The sequence below is a fragment of the Myotis myotis genome, unplaced genomic scaffold, assembly GCF_014108235.1.
Source record: "Myotis myotis isolate mMyoMyo1 unplaced genomic scaffold, mMyoMyo1.p scaffold_m19_p_5, whole genome shotgun sequence".
Lineage (NCBI taxonomy): Eukaryota > Metazoa > Chordata > Mammalia > Chiroptera > Vespertilionidae > Myotis > Myotis myotis.
This window is the reverse complement of record NW_023416357.1, coordinates 91,277,008-91,300,335: the sequence shown is the minus strand read 5'-3', so window position 1 is coordinate 91,300,335 and position 23,328 is coordinate 91,277,008. Positions and strand designations below refer to the sequence as shown.

At 42.0% G+C, this 23,328-nt stretch overlaps 1 protein-coding gene across 3 annotated transcripts; it reads left to right on the top strand.

Annotated features, from left to right (window-relative positions):
• The first annotated feature begins 1,101 nt into the window (after window positions 1-1,101).
• MPV17L (MPV17 mitochondrial inner membrane protein like) lies at window positions 1,102-12,414 on the top strand. Of its 3 annotated transcripts, XM_036310195.1 has the most exons (4): window positions 1,124-1,685; window positions 5,720-5,790; window positions 10,602-10,631; window positions 11,050-12,414. In XM_036310195.1, the coding sequence occupies exons 1-4, from the start codon at window positions 1,376-1,378 to the stop codon at window positions 11,227-11,229; spliced, it is 591 nt and encodes a 196-aa protein (XP_036166088.1). In that variant the 5' UTR covers window positions 1,124-1,375; the 3' UTR covers window positions 11,230-12,414. The 3 variants fall into 3 exon arrangements, with proteins under 3 accessions (XP_036166090.1, XP_036166089.1, XP_036166088.1); XM_036310197.1 differs by lacking the exon at window positions 5,720-5,790 and having other exon boundaries at window positions 1,102-1,685; XM_036310196.1 differs by lacking the exon at window positions 10,602-10,631 and having other exon boundaries at window positions 1,108-1,685.
• Window positions 12,415-23,328: the final 10,914 nt, after the last annotated feature.

The following is a 23,328-nucleotide window of genomic DNA, read 5'->3' as shown; positions in this document are numbered from 1 at the left end:
GACAACTTTTGCTTCCCCCTTGACTATCTAGAACTTGAATTGAGGGCCTTGCCTACAATAAGAGATTATCAGAGCTAACCTTTTTTGACCTACCTGTTTGGCAGGACAAACCACTCGTTTCTGAATATCTGTTCTCCCTGTAATGTCCTTCAAAAGCCCCAAGGTGCATTGCCTCATCTCTAGCTCAGGATGTCTTACATACCTCAATCCCCCTTTCTATCTCTGCACTTCTCCTGTATGTGGGGTCTCTGACTCCCTCATGTATGAGGGGTACCCACACATATGTACGTAGCAGATTTGGTTGTTTTCTCTTGCCAATCTGTCTCATGTCTATTTGACTAGTAGACCAGAGTAGAAAATGGTACCCCGCCCCCACAATGGTTATGTAAGATGGGAACTCTGTACTATGGGAACTCTGTACTATTTTTGCAACTTTTTTTCTGTCTATAATTACTTATTTCAAAATTAAAAGTTAAAAATTTAAAAAGTAAGTAATATAGGGCTAACAAAGAGGAGAGAGAGAGAGAGAGAGAGAGAGAGAGAGAGAGAATGGGATTAGAAGTTACAGCAAAGGAAGAAATAACGGGGGAAGAATCAAGGAGAAACTGAGTTCCATGAGATCAGAGATTATACCTGCGGCCTGGGTCCCCAATGACCCCTGCTTCTGGACAGTGCCTTGGGAGGCACTATTCACCACACCCCAAACTCTGAAGAGGAGAAGGCAGTAGGCCCATTGAGCTCTACCTCACATTCATGAAAAGCCTCAAAGTTTAAAATTTGAATTTGTACCCAAATTTAGATCGTGCGCTGTGTGTGTTGAAACTGAATGCCTTGCATATAAACATTTAAGATACACGGCCCTCTGGGTAACTGCGTTTTGGTACCCATTCTTGTTTTCTCCCCTTCCTTTTAAACTTTTTTTTTTGGGGGGGGGATATAATTCACATACAATAAAATCCACCATTTAAAAGTGTATTTAATGCCTTTCTGTGCAACCAACCCCAACCCCAATTAGCGGTCAGCTAGCACCCTCCCACCGCAACCCCCACCCTATCTATGGCCCCGTCCCTGTCAGCCTCTAGTCTACTTTCCGAGGCCTCCATGGCTTTTTCTCTTCTGGGCATTTCTTGTGGCTAGATCTCGCATTCCGGAGACCCGCCGCTTTTCGAAAGCTCAGCCCGCACAATGGCTGGTGGCCACGGGATTGGGCCGCACGGATTGCGCGGGGCACCCAATCGCTTTGGAGCGTCCGGAGGAGGCAGGTGCAGGTGGCGGGAGGAGGCGCCGCGCACCGGGGCGGTGAAAGGCGGGCGCGGCCCCGGGAGCCCGCGGCGGGCGCCGGCGGGTGCGGGCGGGCGGGAGCCGTGCGCGGGGCATGGCGCGCTGGTGGCGGGCGCTGCCGAGCGCGGCCCGGCGCTTCCCGTGGCCCACGAACGTGCTGCTCTACGGCGCGCTCTTCTCCGCGGGGGACGCGCTGCAGCAGCGACTGAGCGGCGGCCCGGCCGACTGGCGGCAGACGCGGTGCGTGGCCACCGTGGCCGTGACCTTCCACGCCAACTTCAACTACGGGTGGCAGCGCCTTCTGGAGCGCGCGCTGCCGGGCCGCACGCCGCGCGCCGTCCTGGCCAAGGTGCTGTGCGACCAGGCCGTCGCCGCGCCCGTGGCCGTCACGGCCTTCTACACCGGTGAGATGCCGGGGCGGGGTTCCCGGGGCCGGAGCTGGGGGGGGGGGGGGGCGGTGGCAGGGGCCAGGCTTGGGGGAATGGAGGCAGGGGCCCGGACCGAGGCGTATAATCCTTAGTGGGAGGGTAGCAGTTCAGGGCTGGGGAGGGGGCTGGAGGTGAAGGTGCAAGGGCCCAGAAGTTTGGGGACCCGGGGTTAAGGAGACCGAGGAGAAGTTGGGCGATGGCTGGAGAGGCCACGGATTAGGGAACCAACGTCCAGTGGGTCAGGGATCAAGGGGACCAGGAGCGCAGTTGAGATTTGAGGGGCTGTGCATAGTCCGAGGCCGGAGATTTCAGGGCGCGTTGGGGCGTAGGTTGGAATGGGGAGGCAGGGCTGGGGGCCATTTCCTCCTGAAAAAGGTCCACGTAGTGTCCAGGAGACCCTAGCTTGTGGTCACAGCAGCTGCAACCCCGCTGACCTAGTTGTGGGTCAGCCAGCCTGCCCCTGGGAAAAGCCATGGGGCCTTCTTTCCACTGGCGGGCATTTCTTCCCAACACACCAACGAGACGAGACGTGAGGGGACTCAGCACCATGGGGCCATTGTGGGTGGAACCTGAAATTGGGCCAGGTTTCCCAGAAAATTCAGGCTCGGGGCACTAGCCTTGCTTTGGTAAGATTTTCCTGTGGAAAAGGGGTGTGTGTGTGTGTGTGTGTGTGTGTCCCATCCCGACATCTAAAGCTACTGAAAATGTGAGGGGACCCCTGCCCAAGAGGACTCTGTACCTGTGAGGGCCCTGGGAGCTCCCTCCCTAGAAAACCTGTTATCTGAGGGCTGGGCTTTGGGAACCTTGCTCAGGTCCCTACATACCAAAAACTATGGAAAAGGCTCTGTGGCTTCCATCGTCTTCAATTTCCACAGCCTGGAAAGGAGTGGGCAGGGGAGATCCTGGGCCTGGCCTTGGCATTAGGGATCACAGGTCACCCCCAAGAAGGTCGTCTTGTCAGTGGCTGTTGGTGCCTTTTAAACCGGGTTGAGCCTGGCCAGCGTGGCTCAGTGGTTGAGCGTGGACCTATGAACCAGGGGGTCACTGTCCCATTCCTGGTCAGGGCACATGCCTGGGTTGCAGGCTCCATCCCCAGTAGGGGGCAATTTATGATTTTCTCTCATCATTGATGTTTCTATCTCCTTCTCCCTCTCCCTTTTCTCTGAAAAAAAAAAAAAAAAAGATATATATATATATAGTTTAAACTGGGTTGAGGTGGTCAAGTCACCATCTTGAAGAAACCTATACTGCCCCATAGATCTTATTTGGGGGGAGGGCAGATTCTGTTCCTTTCCTCACAAACCCCACAGAAAACTCACAAGGACAGGACTGCTTGATGCAGCCTCAGCCAACCACATGGCTCAGGGGATCAGTGAGGTCAGGGAAGTCATAGTAATGGAGAACCTGAGAGCAGGGACCCCTGGTTTATCAGGTATGTGTCTGTTTCCAGGGCATGACTTCCTGGCCGGATTTGCAAACTGGTTCATCATACCAGTTACTAGTGGCTTTGTACAGGGGTGAAGGGGTTAGGAGCTGGGGGCTGTGAGTTTGGGAATCAGATTCCCATTTAATCCTCACACAACCCTGTGAGGCAGGTACTCGTATTATAATGTAGTCTTAAGTTACAGATTAGGAAATCAAGGCCCCAAGGGTTTAAGTGACTTGCCCCAAGACACAACTCATGCTGTTCTCAGTCTCCGGGACTGTTGTCAGTGTGCCTGATCAGAAAGACAATTAAATAACAGTGCGTGGGGAAGCCTATGGTTCAGGCCCGAGGCCCCTGAAACAGAATCCTGCCCAGGTGCTTATTTTGCTTCCAGATTTCTGGCCCAGTGTCCCTCACGTCCTGTTAAAATGCAGAAGGAAGGTGGGACCCCTTGGGTTGGATGTTTGCTCCAGGCACTTACAATTTAGACATTGCTTGTATCAAATGATCGTTTGTGCGTTGGGGAGCTTGAGTAGTTATTAAGAATTCTGGCTTGGAATCTACACCTGGGTTGGTCTTGGACCACTACTATTTTTTTTTAATCCTCACCCAAGGGTATTTTTTCCATTGATGTTTAGAGAGAGTGGAAGGGAGGGAGATGGAGGGGTGGGGAGAGAAGAGAGAAAGAGACAGCATGTGAGAGAGACACATCAATAGGGGCCAAGGATTAAACCTGCAACCCAGATACGTGTCCTTGACAGGGAATTGAATCCGTGACCCTTTGGTGCACAGGCCGGTGCTCTAACCACTGAGCAAGCCTACAGGCCAGGGTAGTCTTGGCCCCCTATAAACCTTCCTGAAGTCTTTTCTTTCTCTGAAACTGCGATCCTCAGCTGGTGGTTAGACAGCCGTGGGCAAACTACGGCCAGCGGGCCGGATCCGGCCAGTTTGAAATGAATAAAACTAAAAAAAAAAAAAGACCGTACCCTTTTATGTAATGATGTTTACTTTGAATTTATATTAGTTCACACAAACACTCCATCCATGCTTTTGTTCCGGCCCTCCGGTCCAGTTTAAGAACCCATTGTGGCCCTCGAGTCAAAAAGTTTGCCCACCCCTGGGTTAGGAGGATCAAATGAAATAATGCACACAAAGTGTTCAGCACTTAATTAGTGCTGGTTAAGTGGAATGAGTTTACTAATATGCCGCTGGGTTTCCTGATGAGTTCTGTTCTAAGAATCCCCTGCAAAGTGACTAAAAATATTTTATTTCCCCTTTCTCCTTATGCAATTTGGGGGAGAATTTTAAAAATATTTTTATTGATTTCAGAGAGGACGGGAGAGGAAGAGAGTGATAGAAACATCAATGATGAGAGGGAATCATTGATTGGCTGCCTCCTGCAGGCTGGACCGAGCCCACAACCCAGGCATGTGCCCTTGACCAGAATCTAACCGGGGACCCTTCGGTCCACAGGCTGACGCTCTATCCACCGAGCCAAACCGGCTAGGGCTGGGGGAGAATTTTTAAAGCACTCATTTTTACACCCTTCCTCAAATGGGAGGGTTTCGTCCTTGTTCCCAGAATTTCTTTTCAGAGTTGTCAACATCAAAGTTTTCAAAATGTTTTTAGGAAGGCTGAATTGGAGTTCTGCTTTTCAATTCTGATTTAAAAGCCTTTTTCTTTGGTGGGAAACTTGTAGTTGTCAGAATACACAGGATCCCTTAGCCTTTTTTTAAAAAAAAGGTAATTAAGTTTTAAAAATTTTAAGCATTTCACAGAAAATTTGAAAGGGAGAGAAAAAAATAGTCACCAATGGTCTCACTATCCTAACACTTCTGTTTTTATGAATTTTCTTAGTTTTTTTTGTTTTTTTTTTTAAATCATTCCTCTATGCCTGCCAGGCATGGCTCAGCAGTTGAGCATTGACCTATGGACCAGGAGGTCACAATTAGATTCCTGGTCAGGGCATATGCCCGAGTTTCGGACTTGATCCCCAGTGGGGGGTATGCAGGAGGTAGCCGATCAATGATTCTTTCTCATCATTAATGTTTCTATCTCGTTCTCCCTTTCCCTTCCTCTCTGAAATCAATTTTTTTAAACATTAAAAAATAATAAACCCTAACTGGTTTGGCTCAGTGGATAGAGCGTCGGCCTGCAGACTCAAGGGTCCCAGGTTCGATTCCAGTCAAGTGCATGTACCTTGGTTTCGGGCACATACCCAGTGGGGAGTTGCAGGAGGCAGCTGATCCATGTTTCTCTCTCATCGATGTTTCTAACTCTCTATCCTTCTCCCTTCCTCTCTGTAAAAAATCAATAAAATATATTTTTAAAAAAATAAAAAAATAATTCCCCTATAACTTTTATACTCCACTAATCTCACTTCATATTTATCATACCTTTAACAATTTATCTAGTTTTAGAGTGGAGATGATATTCTCTTTTCTATGTTGAGTCAGAAAGGACATATTGAGTGAGTGGTAGTGGTGGTTACTTTACATATAGAAATAGGAAACTTGAACTCTTTTACAGTATTCTTCCTATTTAATCTTTTAAAAGTCTTTTGATTTGTGTTTTTTGCAAATAGGTATGAGTATTCTCCAAGGAAAGGATGACATATTTTTGGACCTGAAACAGAAATTCTGGAATACATATAAGGTAAGACAGACTTTTGAAAATGGAAAAACCAAAATGTTTTTGTACATTTTTAACATTAAATACATTTTAATAAAAATATTATTAAATTAGGGCTGCAGTTGGTTAGCACAAGGATACAATGTAATATTTTAACAGAAATATTACATTGATTTTGATAGATGAATCGAATGAAAAGAAGCTTTAAGGGTGTCTATCTGAGAGTCTCTGAATTGCATTCAGTGTTCACCATGACTCCTGATGTTCCTATATTTACTCTTACTAGTGATTAGAATTTAGTGAATCTCGGAATCAGAGTTTATTGCAAAAAGCCTAGAATGTGAGTGGAATCATTCCCACATTCACAGTCGAGGTTTCCAGCTGTGCATTCTGCTGAGTCCCTGCGAAAGGAACCTTCTTAATGTTACAAAGTGTTTACAGAGAAAGATGGTACTCCCCAGGGTCATGTCTAGTCTTGAAGCAAGTCACCTGTTGTACTGTTTGCTCAATACAGGTATACACAGTCCAGTCTGACAAACATTAATTCATTCAGTGAAGATTTGTTGGGCAGGATCCTTAAAGCTTGGCAAAATCAGAGATGCGTTCCATCTCTGGCCTAGAGCATGTTTGATTCTGTTAATCACAATGAGGTAAATTTTCAGGATTATAGAATATACGCAGACTGGCCTAGGACTTCACATGTACTTAATTCCCTATCAGGAACGGTGTCAAGCACACCTGGCAATTGCCTGCACTGCTTCTAGCATCTTCTATTGCATGACACGAAGCCCCAGAACCAGCATCACCCCCTTAGTGGCTGGAGGCAGCCGTCAGGGAGGATTGAAGCCACTGGCTTTCCCTGAGCTCCTGTGCGCAGGGGCAGTTCTTTCTTTCATGGGGAAGAGTAACTGCTGTTTTTATGAATTTTCTTAGTTAAAAAAAAATTCCTCCTGTTACTTCTCTCAGGGCAGAAATTGTGCTCCCATGGGGACATCCAAATGTGATTTTCTTCTGTTTTATTTTGGAAAAAGGAACAAGTTTTCCCATGATGCCATAGATCCTATGGACATATGTACATCAAACCTTTATAAAACGAGCAAGCAAGCAGAATTGTGAAAGAAAGGGGCTCTAGGCAGGGATGCGTAGATGTTTCAGATTCTCCTCCCTTAATGAAGATATGTGGGTTGTCTTTTTTGCATGTTGAATGCCATGCTAAGGATCTTGAACTCCAATAATAGTAGTGGCAAGAGAAACCAAATAAGAGGGCTGTTGTAACCAAGTTCACATGAGAAATAATGAAGGAGTAGGAATAGGAATGATTTGAGAAATATTTAGGCGGCAAACTAGGTAGGTCTGGGTGATTGGAAATTGGGGTTATGGGCAATGAGGACACATCTAGGATGACCCACAGGTTGTGACTTAAGGAACCTGAGATAGGACATAGAGGACGGTGATCCAATTTGAGAAACAAGATAGTTGAGTTCAGTATGGCAAATGGTGAATTCCAGATGCTTTTAGGATGTTCAAAGGGAGATGTCCAGATGCACAGAGGAGAACTCAGAGCTAGAGATAATAGATATGGAAGAAATTGGGATAAAACTAGGCTTTTGATAGAAGCTTGACCAATGACAGGAGCACAGAGCAAAAGAAGCACCCAAAAGGAATCTGTCACAGAAGACTCTAATAGCCCAAGGGGTGTGTGAGAGTAGAATTGGTTCTTTGTTGCTAAGGAATTATCCCCCTGTCCAATCCATGTTCTTTTGATGAAGGTGGAAGGACATCTCTAGTTTATTTGTAGTTTACATGTACATAGTACTTGAGCTTTTTTTTGTGTTTTTTTGTTTTTTGGTTTTTTTTGCACAGATGGCATGCAATTTCTGTCTCCTTTCACCACCTGCAACATGGCAGTTCAGATATATTATCTCTTAGAAATATATCTGATAACACATTCTTCTCTTTTATATAGTTTTAAAAGCTTTCATATGGAAATAATTTTAAAATTACAGAAAAGTAATAAGAATAGTTCCAATAATGCCCATATGGGTGGCCTGCATGGTGGGCCAGGTCACCTCGGGGGGGCTCAGTCTCCTTGAAGAGGGAGGTGCCCAGTTCCAGTCACTGGAGTCTCTGGTCCTCCTTTGACGGCTTCTCCCAGGAGTTCTACCAATGGCACCACCAGACATGTGGGGTCCACAGCGCGCCTTGTCCAGACCTGGACCCCTTGGGCCTTGGCTGACCCTTTTCCTGGCTCCTCCCCGAATCTCGTGTGGGTCTGACAGCAGCTACTGTGTGCTGACACCAACACCATGCCAAAGCTGAGGATTTGGAAATGAACGTGAACTCCTGCCTAGCAGAAGTTCACCATCTGGAGGAAGAGACCTGCCTGTAAAAAGAGAACTTGCCCCTCAAATATTCGGTGGGAAGTTAGCACCACCTTTGTTTGCTCTGACACTGTGCCAAACACTCAAAACATGCGTGAGAGGCCAGCCCAGGAGCCCAGGATGGCCCTCTGAGAGGTGGTTCTGTTCAGCCATGGGCTCCTGGCCCAACCTCATCTCATGCCTCCCTCTCTCCACTCTGTACCTCAGCCGCTCTTGAATTTTTTCAGTTCCTGGAACATGGCAGCCTCTTCCCACCCCAGCCTTTCCCAGACTCACACTTCCCCTTCCTTCGGACCTCAGCTTACACATCATTTCCTAAGGAAGCCTTTTCTGACTACTTATGCCCATTATAAAGTCTCCTAACCCTTGGAATTGCCTTGTCACAGTTGTAATAAATCACTTATTAATGTGGAAAAAATATCCATATGCCCTTTACCCAAATTCACCTATTAGCATTTTGCCCCATTTATTATTTGCTTGCTCTATCTATCCATCTGTCTATCTTTCTATCTGATAAGTTTTTCTGAATCATTTGAGTTAGTTACACACAGAATTACCATTTACCCCTAGATACTCAAGTATCTATTTTCTAAGGATAAAGATATTCTCATATAACCACAGCAGAGTTATCAACTTCAATACATTTAACAATGATAATAATCTTTTTATATCTCCTACCATCCATATTCCATTTTTTAAAAAATATATTTTATTGATTTTTTACAGAGAGGAAGGGAGAGAGATAGTTAGAAACATGGATGAGAGAGAAACATCGATCAGCTGCCTCCTGCACACCTCCCACTGGGGATGTGCCTGCAACCCAGGTACATGCCCTTGACCGGAATTGAACCTGGGACCTTTCAGTCCACAGGCCGACGCTCTATCCACTGAGCCAAACCGGTTTCGGCCATATTCCATTTTTGCCCATTGACCATCTAATGGCCTGTATAGCATTTCTTTTCCTCCAGTACAGGATCCAGTGTAGGATCAGGCAATGCATTTAGTTCCTATGTTTTTTTAGCTCCCATTAATTGGGAACATTGTCTTAGCTCTTTTAAAATCTATGGCAACACTGATATCTTTGAAGAATATAGTCCTCTCTTAGAAACACACAAAGCATTTGCTTTTGTGGGCGGGAGGTGGGGGGGATGTCTATTGTTTTCTATGATTAGATGAAGGTGATACATTCCTGGCTGGAACACCCCATCTATGCCGATGTGTCCTCAAGGTTATCACAGCAGAAGGTGCTTCTGTCTCTGGTTGGAGATGTCAAGGTGTCTGATTTTTCCACTGTCTACTCACTCTTTTTCCCCTTGAAGCTAATAAGCAAACTGTAGGGAGGCACTTTAAGATCATGCAAATAAATATCCTGCTCCCCATCAGAATATTCCACCCCACCCCCAGATTTGGCACCCGAATTCTGCCTGAACCAGTCTTGGCCGTTGTGATGGTTGCCAAATGATGAGTTTCCAACTCCAGCACCGGTTCCACATTTACCAGGTGGTGCTCAGAGATCTGTCAACAAATGCCTGCTCTTGTATTCCAGTTATTTATTCATTTCTCTATTATCAGCTTGGACTCAAGGATTCTCATTTTTTCAGTGGCTTACAATTCATTACTGTGTGTAATTATCTTTGGTGCTAGAGTGTCTGGGATTTGGCCAGCGAGAGTCCCTTCAAGCTGGCTCCTATGTTCTAGTGACATCCATTGTTTGTTTTTTTAATCCTCACCTGAGGATATGTTTGTTTGTTTTTTTAAAAAAATATATTTTATTGATTTTTTACAGAGAGGAAGGGAGAAAGTAATACCACCTTTATATTACTAGTGTAATACTACTTTTAAGGACTGTTTTTTAAAACCCTTTTTTTTTTTAGGTATAATTTACATAACAAGACTTGTAGCTTTGAAAAAAATCCATAATGATGACCATTTTTATCAGAATGTACAGGTTAAAGCCTGTTAAAATAAACCTATCTTAAAATATTTTGTAAAAAAACAAAAATGTCAGCTAAATTTATTCTATCACATGAAACAGTAAAATATATTATTAGCAAGTCATTCCATAAAGAATGGATTTGGTATACTTTTAAAAATTTATTGATGATCCTTTTATAAATATGTTTCTTTATCATTTGCTTGGGCTAACAGGAAAATTTCAATATATATAAATATATGTTGTTATTTTGAAGGCAGCTGTCTAACAGAATTGATAGTGATTCTGGTAGACTTTACATTCTGGATCTGTGAATATAACTAGTATAAATGTCTTGTACCTAACAGCTTTTCCTACAACTCCCCACCCTGTTATATGCAAGGGACCTTAAGTAGTCTAATTCAATCGGCTTAGTCTGAAATAAAATACCACCTCCGAATACTAGCTACCTGGTATTTCTTAATCTTTTATGGCACGAACTGTGATTAAAAGGCATTCTAATATATATTTTTAAATTCCAGAGTGGTCTGATGTACTGGCCTTTTGTACAGGTGAGTTTTTTTTTCAGTTCTTTAAATTCTTATAAAAGTTTATTTAAACCGAACTGATGACATATGCCTGGGAGCAAGATCTCAAATGTTCCCTAGTCAGGTGAGTTTTAAACCACTCAGAATGCTAACTCCTGGCTTTGGTTTATGCCAGTGATGGCGAACCTTTTGAGCTCGGCGTGTCAGCATTGTGAAAAACCCTAACTTAACTCTGGTGCTGTGTCACATATAGAAATTTTTTAATATTTGCAACCATAGTAGAACAAAGATGTATATTTTTGATACTTATTTTATATATTTAAATGCCATTTAACAAAGAAAAATCAACCAAAAAAATGAGTTCGCGTGTCACCTCTGACACGCGTGTCATAGGTTCGCCATCGCTGGTTTATACAGTCCTAACATCCTCTTTCTGTTGCAGCTTACCAACTTCAGCCTTGTTCCTATTCAGTGGAGAACAGCTTACACGGGACTCTATGGTTTTCTGTGGGCCACCTTCCTTTGCTATTCACAACAGAGTGGCGATGGCACATTGACGTCAGTTTTCACGTTCCTTCATCAAAAGAAGGCCAGCGAATTTGAAAAGCCCCCAGAGAAATGAGGAGTCAAGGATTCCCTGAAAGTGACAGTATTGTTTTTTAATTGCAGTGAGTTGCCTACTGATAAAATACTCTGCTTACCTGCAGTATATGCTCCATTTGGAAGAATTACTATTCCTAGACCCACTTGTTTCTTAATTATCAATAAGTACTTTAAATTTTATCCAAACCTTTTTTTTCCTCATTCTACCTGAAAGTATTACTTCTCTAATATTTTCACTTCTTCAGTACTTTGGTAATACCAGTATCAGTGGCAAAATGGCATTTAATAATAGTTACTATTTCTATTCTAATATTTTAATGCCATTTGATTATATTTAATGCATTTATTTACTAATGCCATTTAAGGAGCCCGTTTTGATTGTATACATCTCTTTTCTAACATCTCAGGTTATTCCTAAACACTTTTGGATCTGATTACCTTTACTATTAAGAACCAAAAGTAGTTCTTAATAGTAAATTTCTATTTACATGGAACTCAATCAAAGTCAAGATTGAATAACCAGATTTCCTCCACCCCAATACTATATAATCATTTTTTTGCTGAGACTAAAGTTCTATAAGTATACTTTAAATCATAAAAAAATAGTGTATGATTGGTGTGCCCTGTATAGAATATAGTTCATTGGCATTTTCTATTTTTGTAATTTCTAAGTTAAGTACTTTTTAGCTAATGTTTTATAGTTTTGAGCATATTCAGTACCCCATATGAAATTTGACTTCTTAGAGAAATATACTGAGTGAAGTTTCTGGGGGGAAAAAAAAAGACTAATTTCTCATCCATTGTAAGGAAGAACTCTATTTCATAGGTTTTTAGGAAAAAGTTACCCCAGATTTCATGCTGATGTTATATTTTTTAAAATCAATGTTTTAAACTAAATTTTTATAGGTAATCTTTAAGGTAGATAAGAGAAACTTGATTCAGTCTTTCAGATTTACTGTTTGTCTCACCTCAAAACAAGTGGGTTTAAAATTATATGAAAATCTCAAGAAGTTTCAGCAAATTTCACCTAAGAATTGAACCACAATTCTGTTGCTTCCAATGGAGTATTGCACAAATTTAAGATGTGAAGCACTAAAATGTTAATAAGTTTACCTTGAGAATTTATATTTAAGACTAATTTAATGATCTATACTTAAAATTTTGAGCATATCATTTGTAATAAATTTATGTCATAACTTTTCAACATATGATTAATTTTATTTTACATTATTGGGACAACGGTAGGAAATTTCTAGATAAAATAACATGGATGGATCTTGAGAATATTATGCTAAGCGAAATAAGTCAGTCAGAAAAAGCTAAGAACCATGTTGTCTCATTCATATGTGGGATATAAAACTGAAACTCATAGAAATAAACAACAGTATGGTGGTTACCAAAGGGAAGAGGTGGGGAGCAGTAAAGGGAAAAGGGGGTCAAATATATGGTGATGGAAGATGATTTAACTTTGGGTGGTGGGCACACAATGCAATATGCAGGTCATGTATCACAGAAATGTACACTTGAAACCTATATGATCTTATTAACCAATGTCACCCCAATAAATTTAATAAAAAATAAAAATAATTTACTATTTGCATTGTTTTAAAAGTAGTTAATGCCACAGAAAAGTTATTTCACAATACATAAGACAAATTTTGTCATTAAAAAGTATATATAGAGTAACTATTGAAAGTACCACCTGTAATCTTTTAGCTGAAGTTCAGCATTATTTTATGATGGAAAAAGAGTGTTTGCATATTGTACAAAAGCAATTGGGAAAACAGACCTTGTTAATACTGTTAAGGAGAAAAGCATTTTTTATTCATGAAAGTATGATAATCTTTACTCGATAATGTGTTACCCTGTAATATAGAAAATATTTAGCATGGCTTCTCTAAATTTTTGCAGATAATACACTTTCAGTTTTAAAAAAATATTTTTATTTATTTATTTCAGAGAGGATGGGAGAGGGAGAGAGATAGAAACATCAATGATGAGAGAGAATCATTGATTGGCTGCCTCCTGCACGCCCCACTCTGGGGATTGAGCCCACAGCCTGGGCATTGAGCCTGCAGTCAGTGCCCTGGCTGGGAATCGAACCCCAACCTCCTTGTTCATAGGTCGATGCTCAATCACTGAGCCACCGCAGCTGGGCCACTTTCAGTTCTTAATGCAAATAATACAATGTTTATCTGTTTTAAAATGCTGCCAATCTTGGTAAAACACACTCGAGACCTTCTAGACCCAGGCAGGTGGCCCTCCTCTTCCTCCAGATTACCCTGTTCCATAGGCTTCTTTAACTTGGCTGTGTGCTGCCCTACCATGTTTTGGCTCTATGTTTGCTCAGGCAAGGGCAAAACCTATAATTCCTTTCCCTTAATGGAGTTGAGGTAGACTGGATTTTCAAAGCAACTTCACCTCCTATGTGTAGAAAACAAAGGGGAAATTTGGAGGATGTCGAAAGAGTTTCTTTTAAAAAGCTTACAGAATATGGATTTCTGATCCTCTCATAGTTAGCTTTGAACTCAGAGATCACAAATCCTGTCCTAGGTCCAGGCATTTGGCGTATTTGTCCCTGTAGCTCTGGTGGCTCCTCCCTGGTACTCTTCTCTGACTCCCTGGTTGTCACTGTATGATAATACACTTGGCCCTGCTGCTACCATTAAAATCAGGAGTGCCCCAAGTCTCATCCTGTTGGACTGCTGGTTTCCATTTCTAGTCTCTGAGACAGGCCTCTTACAAAAGTAGTTGAAAATGGTTTCTCAATTCAGGGGAGAGCTTTCCTTATACACAAATGGATGCAACCACCCTTATAACAAAGGTTACTAAATGGGATGTAAAGAGGATAAACAACAGGATGGTAACCATGTTAAAAGTAAGTTCTAATTGGGAGTAGAAGTTATAAAAAAAAAAGATAATCTGGTTCTCAGGATGTCTAATCTAATTCATCACTAGTTGCTTGAGCAGCATCTGTAACAAGTGGTCAACAGAAAGCTTGAATATTACTCAACTATTGCCACCCAGCCATAGGTTAACGGCAGAAGCAGTAGGTACTTTGAAGTCATGGTGCCCTGGGTAATCTGGGAAGGCTTCATGGAGGTGATGTCTGAGTTGGGTCTTAAAGGATGGAAAGTCACAAGAGTCTAAAGGTCTGTGAAGTGGAGGGTGATGGTAGGATCAGGTGAGATGAGATCCTGAAAGAGAGCAAAGAGAAAGAAAAGGCAGCCTAGCCAGTGTGACTCAGTGGTTGAGCATCGACCTATGAACCAAGAGGTCAGGTTTCAATTCCCGATCAGGGCACATGCCCGGGTTGCAGGATCAGTCCCCAGTGTGGGGTGTGCAGGAGGCAGCCGATCAATGACTCTCATCATTGATGCTCCTATCTCTCTCTTCCTCTCCATTCCCCTCTGAGATCAACAAAAATATATTTAAAAAAAAAAAAAGAAAGAAAAGTCATTTGAGCTCTAACACAGAGGGACATTTCCATCACCCGCTCTTCAACTTTGAATAATGTAGATGTTTCTATCCAGTGTACTTGTGATTAATAAAAGCTAATTTCCTTTTACCTATAGCATAGTTGGTTTGGTGAGAGAGAATTAGGCAATGTTCTAATACCAACTTTGAGTGGCATGTGAAAATATTTCCCACAAAATCTGTTCAGTAAGGTGAGTCAGTGTACAGAATAATGGATTATTTGCCCACTATACAGTCAGCGAAATTTGGCATTTAGGGGTTCCTATAAATGAAGGGTGCTTTGGGAAAACTTTATCTTATAATGTATGGATACTCTTTGGGCCACAATAGGAAAGCTAATGAATGAAAGGGGTTGCAGCTACTAAACGATAGTTTTACATTCTAGTACTTCATTAATAACTATAATTTTAGTTTTTAATACTTTTTAAAAAATATATTTTTATTGATTTCAGAGTGGAAGGGAGAGGGAGAGAGAGATAGAAACATCAATGATGAGAGAGAATCATTGATCGGCTGCCTCCTGCACGCCCCCTACTGGGGACAGAGCCCGCAACCCGGGCATGTGCCCTTGACCAGAATGGAACCCAGGAAAATTTTGTTTTATTTTTTCACAATAAAACCTATAGATAAAGAGATTTAGTTTTGGTATTTCAGGTTGCACCTAAATAGGCCTCAAGATAAACTGTTCGTCAAATTATATGTAGATAGTCTCTTTAGTTGAGACAAATTACACAGAACTACAATTTCTAACCCATCCATCATTGCCATATACTTTCTTTTTTTTTTTTTTTTAAATATATATTTTATTGATTTTTTACAGAGAGGAAGGGAGAGAGATAGAGAGTTAGAAACATCGATGAGAGAGAAACATCGATCAGCCGCCTCCTGCACATCTCCTACTGGGGATGTGCCCGCAACCCAGGTACATGCCCTTGACCGGAATCGAACCTGGGACCTTTCAGTCCGCAGGCCGACGCTCTATCCACTGAGCCAAACCGGTTTCGGCGCCATATACTTTCTTGACTGTTTTTCTTCCAAGCATCGTCAGCCTGTAGGATTCATCTGAAGCTGTCCAAAAATACTTTTTGCTCCATGGACAATTTAAATTTAGTTCAGTGGAATTTTCTACAGAGTGTTTGCCAAAACAAATTGTATCCAGACAGGCTTAACAATATTTTCTGGAGGCAGCTTTCATTTGAAATTAGGTTCATCTGCTGAAAGTATTAGAAAGTTAATGGATTTTTGTGCATGAAGCTTTTAACCTTGCATTGGCTACATTTAATCTAGTTTTGTGCATAATGTTTAGAATCTAAAGGAACCAAATAACAGAAAATGCAATTAAAAAGTGATTGAATTTTTTTTTCTTTTAATACTTTCAATGGCCGGTAAGTGAAAGGAAAAATCTGGAGTTTAAAGATAAAGAACAGATAGAGATCTGTGAATAGTGACCAACCAAGTGAGTAGAAGAGAAAAATAACTGAGTAACATTTTGGCATATATTAAAATCTTTCTTTTTCTAGTTCCTCTTTCCTTTGTAAGCCTGTCTTCCTTAAGTGAATATTTATTCACCCATATTTTCCTCTTTTTTTTTTTTTTTTGGCAAATGGCCATATCAAACTGTCTTCTGTTTTTAATTTCCGCCCCCACCCCCACAACCATGACCACACAAACACTCCAGGAAAGCAGGATAATTGTGGAGAGGGTAGGGATGAGACATATAAGTGACATGATTGCTATGCTTTGGAGAGATGGTGGCAGAGACCCCTCATTGGGTCTCTTCTTTCCTCGGGGAAAGAAAAGGTAAAAGGATCAGCCCTAGGGAGAATGTTGAAGTGAGTAAACATTCTGGAGGCAGCTTCCATTTGAAATTAGGTTCCTCTGAAAGGAAATTAATGGATTTCTTATGCCTAAAGATTTTGGGTTTGCACTTCCCTTTATTCTTTTTGTTGTTGTTAATCTGTACCTGAGGATATTTTTTTCATGGATTTTTATTTTTTATTTATTTTTTATATATTTTTACAGAGAGGAAGGGAGAGGGATAGTTAGAAACATCCATGAGAGAGAAACATTGATCAGCTGCCTCCTGCACACCCCCCAATGAGGATGTGCCCGAAACCAAGGTACATGCCCTTGATCAGAATCAAACCTGGGACCCTACGGTCCGCAGGCCAACGCTCCATCCACTGAGCCAAACCGGTTAGGGCTCCATTGATTTTTAGAGAGTGGAAGGGAGAGAGGGAGAGGGGGGAGAGAGAGAGATAACAAACATCCTTGGCTAGGGGACAGGGGACAGGGATCGAACCTGTAACCCAGGTAAGTGCCCTGACCAGGAATAAAACCCCCAGTCCCTCTGTGCTTTGGCCAGCGCTCTAACCCCTGAGTCACACAGGCCAGGGCTGCATTTTCCCTTTCTTTTCAGAAGTCCTCTCCTTCCTCTACGTCCCTTTCCCCTGCATTCTCTCTGGATATAGTGCTCTATTTTCCTAAACTCCTGTTCTCTTCATGTGGGTGATTTCAGCTAAATGTAGAAAAGTAGGTTTAGGATGACAGTCTTTCTAGCTGAGTTTTTTGTTTGTTTGTTTGTTTGTTTTTAATCAACACAAACAAATCCGGATAGAATTTCAGGAATTATTGCTGGGTGGGAGTGGATGGAGAGGAGAGGGTGTATTTTCAGCACTTTACATTGTGCCATACACTTCCCTTTGGATTAAACCAGCCTGGCAAAGATCATTGCCACATGCTGTGAACTTTCCAAAGTGGATGATCATTATCTGTTTGCATATTGTATTTCCTTCCAGACTGTGAGCTTCTGAAGGGAAAAATGTGTTTCATATTCATATTTGTATCTGAAATGTCCAGCACAGTGTCCAGCACCTCGCAGAAACTCTGTAACACTGTTGAATGAATTGTGGTAGTTTATGGATTGCCTATTTGCTGCCCTTTGCCTCTTCTTTTTTTTTTTTAAATACATTCCATTGACTTTCCACAGAGAGGAATGGAAAGGGACAGAGAGCCAGAAACATCAATGAGAGAGAAACACCGATCAGCTGCCTCCTGCATATTCCCCACTGGGTGTGTGCCCGCAACCAAGGCACATGCCCCCGGCCGGAATCGAACCTGGGACCCCCGAGTCCGCAGGCCGAAGCTCCATCCACCGAGCCAAATCAGTCAGGGCCCTTTGCCTCTTGACTGGTGCTGAGAAATCTGGACTGATCACCCTTCCATTTTCATCCCCATATGTCGGCAGCCGTCCTGTCAAGATTGGCACAGCCCAGACCTTCCCCTAGTGTGGCCCCAGGCTCAGAAAATTGTGTTTTCTTGGGGATGGTTATGACTTGTGGGCTTTGGTTCCCTTTGCCCATCTGGCACATGTCCCTCAGAAAACCATCTCTTCACATCTTGACGTCAAACTTGAACTGAAACATTGCCTTTTCCTGGGCCTCAAGCCTGTTCGCCTTCAGGTAGAAATGACAACATCAGTTCTCCTGGTTCTCAGGCCTTCAGACACAGACTAGAAAGACACCATTGGTTTTCCTGGGTCCCCAATCCGTGATTCACCTTGCAGATCTTGGGACTTGCCTCCATATTCACATGATCCAGTTCCTTATAATAAATCTATATACACATCCTGTTGGTTCTGGTTGAAGAACAAACACACCCTTGTTTATGTATGTTAATATTTTGTAGTATGTGGTTCACACAGTGTGGTTGTCTGTGGGTGATGACCACCAGCTCACACTTGTAACAGAATGACACTGAACGTTACCTTCTGGGACCCGTGAAATCATAATATATAGGCTGTCACCCATTCCTACTCCACAGCCACTCTATCGGATCCCAAATCTCTCTGATTTGAAAATGGGAATTCAGCCAGGTAGCTAGATAATTGCCAAAAAACAAAACTGACTACATTTCCACTTCAGATTGACAGTGGATGAAATATGTATGTTGTGAATTCTGTGAATGTGGGAAGCTGAGAATTGATTCCAGTTAGACTGCAAGCCCTTTTGTTGCTGAGATATTGCAATGCTTCATGATGCTTCTCAGCGAAGGACTTGGAATGCGATTGATAGTGTAGCTCTGTATGCCAAGGTCAAATAGTTGATCAAACACCTGCATGTTGAATATTGCCTCTTTAGTATTCATGATGAAAGCTGTATTGGTTCATTGTCTAACACTTGTGTCTGAGTCCTGTTCCCCTGAGTCATGGAGGCAGAACATTCTTTTCATATTTTGTGTGGTAAGGGGTTAGTTGCTTCATTTTTAAGTTTAAATTTTATGTATGAAATGTATATATTAAATTTTGGGCATAGTACAATTTAGTGTATATGAAAAATGAGTTTTAGTTACGTACAGCATATGACTAGCTTTTTTGTGTTATTGGTGATACGAATGTTCTGGGAAACACGTAAAGGAAATGAGCTTTACATCTTGTAATCTTTCCTAATTGTCTTTATTGCAAATGCAAGATTTATGCCTTTACTTTGGACTGAGATACAAGTTGTCCTGATCGGTTTATGCGTTCTTTGTTACTTACTGAATTCTTCCAAACGTTTGGCCTATTTCCTATGTACTAGTATGTATGTATTCATAGAGCTGAAAAGTTAGAATCCAAATCATTCCCGAGTGACTTCTCAAAAACCATTATTCCTGAGCATAAGTAGGAAAAAGATGCAGTATTAAGATTCTCTTATTAATACTGAGGAGGCAAACTTGGGCTTCATCTTCAATTACTGAAGCTGCTTTTTCCACCGTCTAGTGCTCACATGGCTCCTTTCGTCTGGAGTCCCCTAGTTTCTTCTTTTGTGATTTAAATTCTTCCTATTGTATTGACTGAAGATTTCCCCAAAATTATTCAATGAAGAAACTGAGGATATAGTGTTTGATAAGTGTGTTGAATTGTTATGGAGTTGAGTTTAACAAACATTTATAGATTTATTCTGTTTATGTATATATGCATTGCCTCAAGGCCATATTAGGCCTTTCTGTGGTGACCCTTTCTCTAATTTATAGCATCTTCATTCTAGGTCCCTTTTTGTTGTTTCAGTATTATAATCAAACTATTATGGATATAATGGGAATAGTAAGTAGCTATCAGGAAGTTAATTTGGAGTGTGGGAGATGGAATTCCCTGCCTTGTACACAACACTTAGCTTTTAATTCTACAATTTGACAGGGATAGGACGAATGAATTAAATTACATGTAGAGCTCAGGTTTCAGGTGTGTTAAATTTTCATGCATCATTGTATCTGAGTGTCTTCTGTGATGGCTTATAAATTAGAAAATTGAAATAAAAACTACCAAACCAAACTGAAAATATTCCCTGTTCACTTGATTTCTTCAATAGTGGGCCTCTAAACTGAAGATTAAGAGAATGCTGTTGGGTGGGGTGGGGTGGTTGTATGTCAGTAAAGATTCTTGTACATTTTGCCTATTTTATTTTACTGCTACTAAAAGAAAGTGGGAAAAATTATGGGTTGGATGCCAGTGAAAATGCTTAATAACATTTAGAGGATTTAATAAAGGGACACAAGGTATTAAATCAATCTACTGAACTGTAAGATATAAACCTACCAGGCAGAAATTATAATCTGTCAAAATTTTGCAGACTGTTTATGTTCCTTAGTGCTAAGTAATACTGAAGTGAACTACGATTTCCAGGCTTGTGGCCAATAATGAATTACCTGTAGCAGATGTGTGAAATTTTTGAATAGAGCTAATAATTTGCAAAGCAGTTTATTTTATCCTCTGGGAGAAATTGCAAGAGCAATATATACATCTTGAGTCACTTCTCAACAGTTTGGAATAATTATGCTTTTACCTGAAGTAATGAAAAACTTTTCACTGCGCTAAAAAAAAAAAAAAAAAAAAAGTCAATTGTAAAGTGAAGGCTCGAGGAGGCAATTTTTAAATGTGAATGTGTAGAAAGAATGATGAAAAGTGCAGACAAATGTTAAAAGTACAATCAGCAGTTTCTGTGCTTCCCCTGCCACAGATGGCTTTCTTCGTGGTCCCCTCAGGACATCTGACATTTGCTTCTGTGTCCCCTTCTACGATGCTGTGTCCTTGTCTCTTTTTTATTCAAATTTTACTGCTTTTTTTAAAAAAAATATTTTTAATTGATTTCCGAGAGGAAGGGAGAGGGAGAGAAAGAGAGAGAAACATCAAAGAGAGAGAATCATTGATCGGCTGCCTCCAGCATGCCCCACATGGGATTGAGCCCAAAACCTGGGCATGTGCCCTGACAGGGAATCAAACCATGACCTCCTGGTTGATAGATCAAAGCTCAATCACTGAGCCATACCTGCTGGGCCAAACTTTACTTCTTAATCAAACTTTTTTGGTGAGAGGGAGCTACCATTAGTATTTCATCCTTGTGCTGGCTCCCGTCTGTATAGGCTGTGAAGGTTTTCCCTTCTATCCCTCTGACCTATCCCAGGGGTTAAGGAAAACAGGATTTATCCACACAGGGCAATTTAGAGGTCTGAGCCACAGATGTGTCTGTCTTGCTGAAAGTGAACATGCAGGCAATGGGAACTGTCATCCATGGACCAAAGCTGCTTTGGCTTAGGCAGTGACCTGGGCATCTGTGAGCCTTGACCTAGCTCTCTCCCTTGTGGATGAGGTCCAGTGTCCACTCCAGAGAAATGGGGGTGGGGGCTGTCGGGGCTGTCGGTGCTGACTCATCACCTCTCCACGCAGTCTCTCCAGACCTGATCTCTTCCTTCCTAGCCCCAGGGACCTTTCTCCTTGGTACCTCTGTTTCCATCTTACTGCCCTCAGTTAAGAAATCTATGTGGGTGTTGTTTTTTTTAGTCAAGGGATGCAATGGGAGTGGAGAAGGAACAAAGAAATCTGTAATTGGCTGTAACCAATTAATTGTGGACACACTGCACTCAGACAAGCTAACTCTTCATTTATTCTTCACACATCTATTAATCATTGTAGAAACTTAATGCCCTGAACCCTTTGGGACTTGACTTTTGATACTCAGAGCTAATTTTTCGGACTCAGAGCTATTTATTTTATTTTTTAAAATATATTTTATTGATTTTTTACAGTGAGGAAGGGAGAGGGATGGAGAGTTAGAAACATCGATGAGAGAGGAACATCTATCAGCTGCCTCCTGCACACCCCCCACTGGGGATTTGTCTGCAACCAAGGTAGATGCCTTTGACTGGAATCAAACCCGGGACCCTACGGTCCACAGGCTGATGCTCTATCCACTGAGCCAAACCGGTCAGGGCTCAGAGCTTTTTAAAAGTCATCCTTCCATGATAAGTTTCCAGTCTGTTTTGAAATAAAAAATGTAATAATTGACTGACTTCTGGGTTATTTCACACACACACCTTTTTTTTTTCTTCTTCTTTTTTCTTTTTTTTTCTTCTGTATTTTACTTCCCCTGAGCTCCTGGGGTTGGGGAAGGGCCATGTTACAATAGATGGTGGTTGGAAACTCAAGTTAATAGTTCACTATAGCATCTACTACTCATTCACTTATGTATCCATTTATGCAACAAATATTTATTGAATTGAGTACCTACTCTATATTTTAAAGTTGGTTTGCAAAGCCCAGCCCAAGCTCCTTCACCGTGAAACCATCCCTGCCTTCTCTGGCTTTTATTCCACTTTTCTCCTGACTCTTAGAGCATTTGTAGTTTGTGCCACACAATTTAGCTCTTAATTCTATATTATTTTCTACTAGAGGTCTGATGCACGAAATTTGTGCAAGGGATAGGCCTTCCTTCCCCCGGCTGCTGGCTTCACGGCTCTGGCTGCTGGCTTCATGGCCCCAGCATCCAGGCCCTGCCGCCTGCCCACACCTACCTTGGCCTAGTGCTGCCTGCGTCCGCCGCCACCCCCCAACCCCCATCGATTGCCCTGCAGAGGGTGTCCTGGGCCTCCCTCTGCAGGCGATCATGGGGCGATGGCCAGCTCCCTCCCCGCGACCAATTGCATTGCACCTGCCTTGGCTGGCCTGGTGCCAGTGTGTGTCATAGCTTGGTTGTCTCTAGACAGTCGTTCGGCTGTTTGGCCGATTGGTCGATTTGCATATTACATTTTTATTATTATAGATTATAAATCATCTCACGTGTGCTATCTTTTCTTCTAACTAAATTAGTGCTCATTGAAGTTAAGGATTATGTTTTACATTTCTTTTGTATCTCTCCTGCCCAATGCTTGCTCAGAGGAATTCAAGAAATACTTGGTTGAACCTACAACCAAGATTACTTTATCCAGCAAAGCTATCATTCAGAATTGAAGGTCAGATAAAGAGCTTCACAGATAAGGAAAAGCTAAAGGAGTTCATCACCACCAAACCAGGATTATATGAAATGCTGAATGGTATCCTTTTTTTTTTTTTAATTTAAATCTTTATTGTTCAAATTATTACATTTGTTCCTCTTTTTCCCCCCCATAACTCCCCTCCTCCCAGTTCCCACCCCACCCTCCACCCTCACTCCCCACCCACTGTCCTCATCCATAGGTGCACGATTTTTGTCCAGTCTCTTCCCGCATCCCCCACACCCCTTCCCCCCCCAAGAATAGTCAGTCCATTCCCTTTCTATGTCCCTGATTCTATTATAATCACCAGTTCATTCTGTTCATCAGATTATTTATTCACTTGATTCTTAGATTC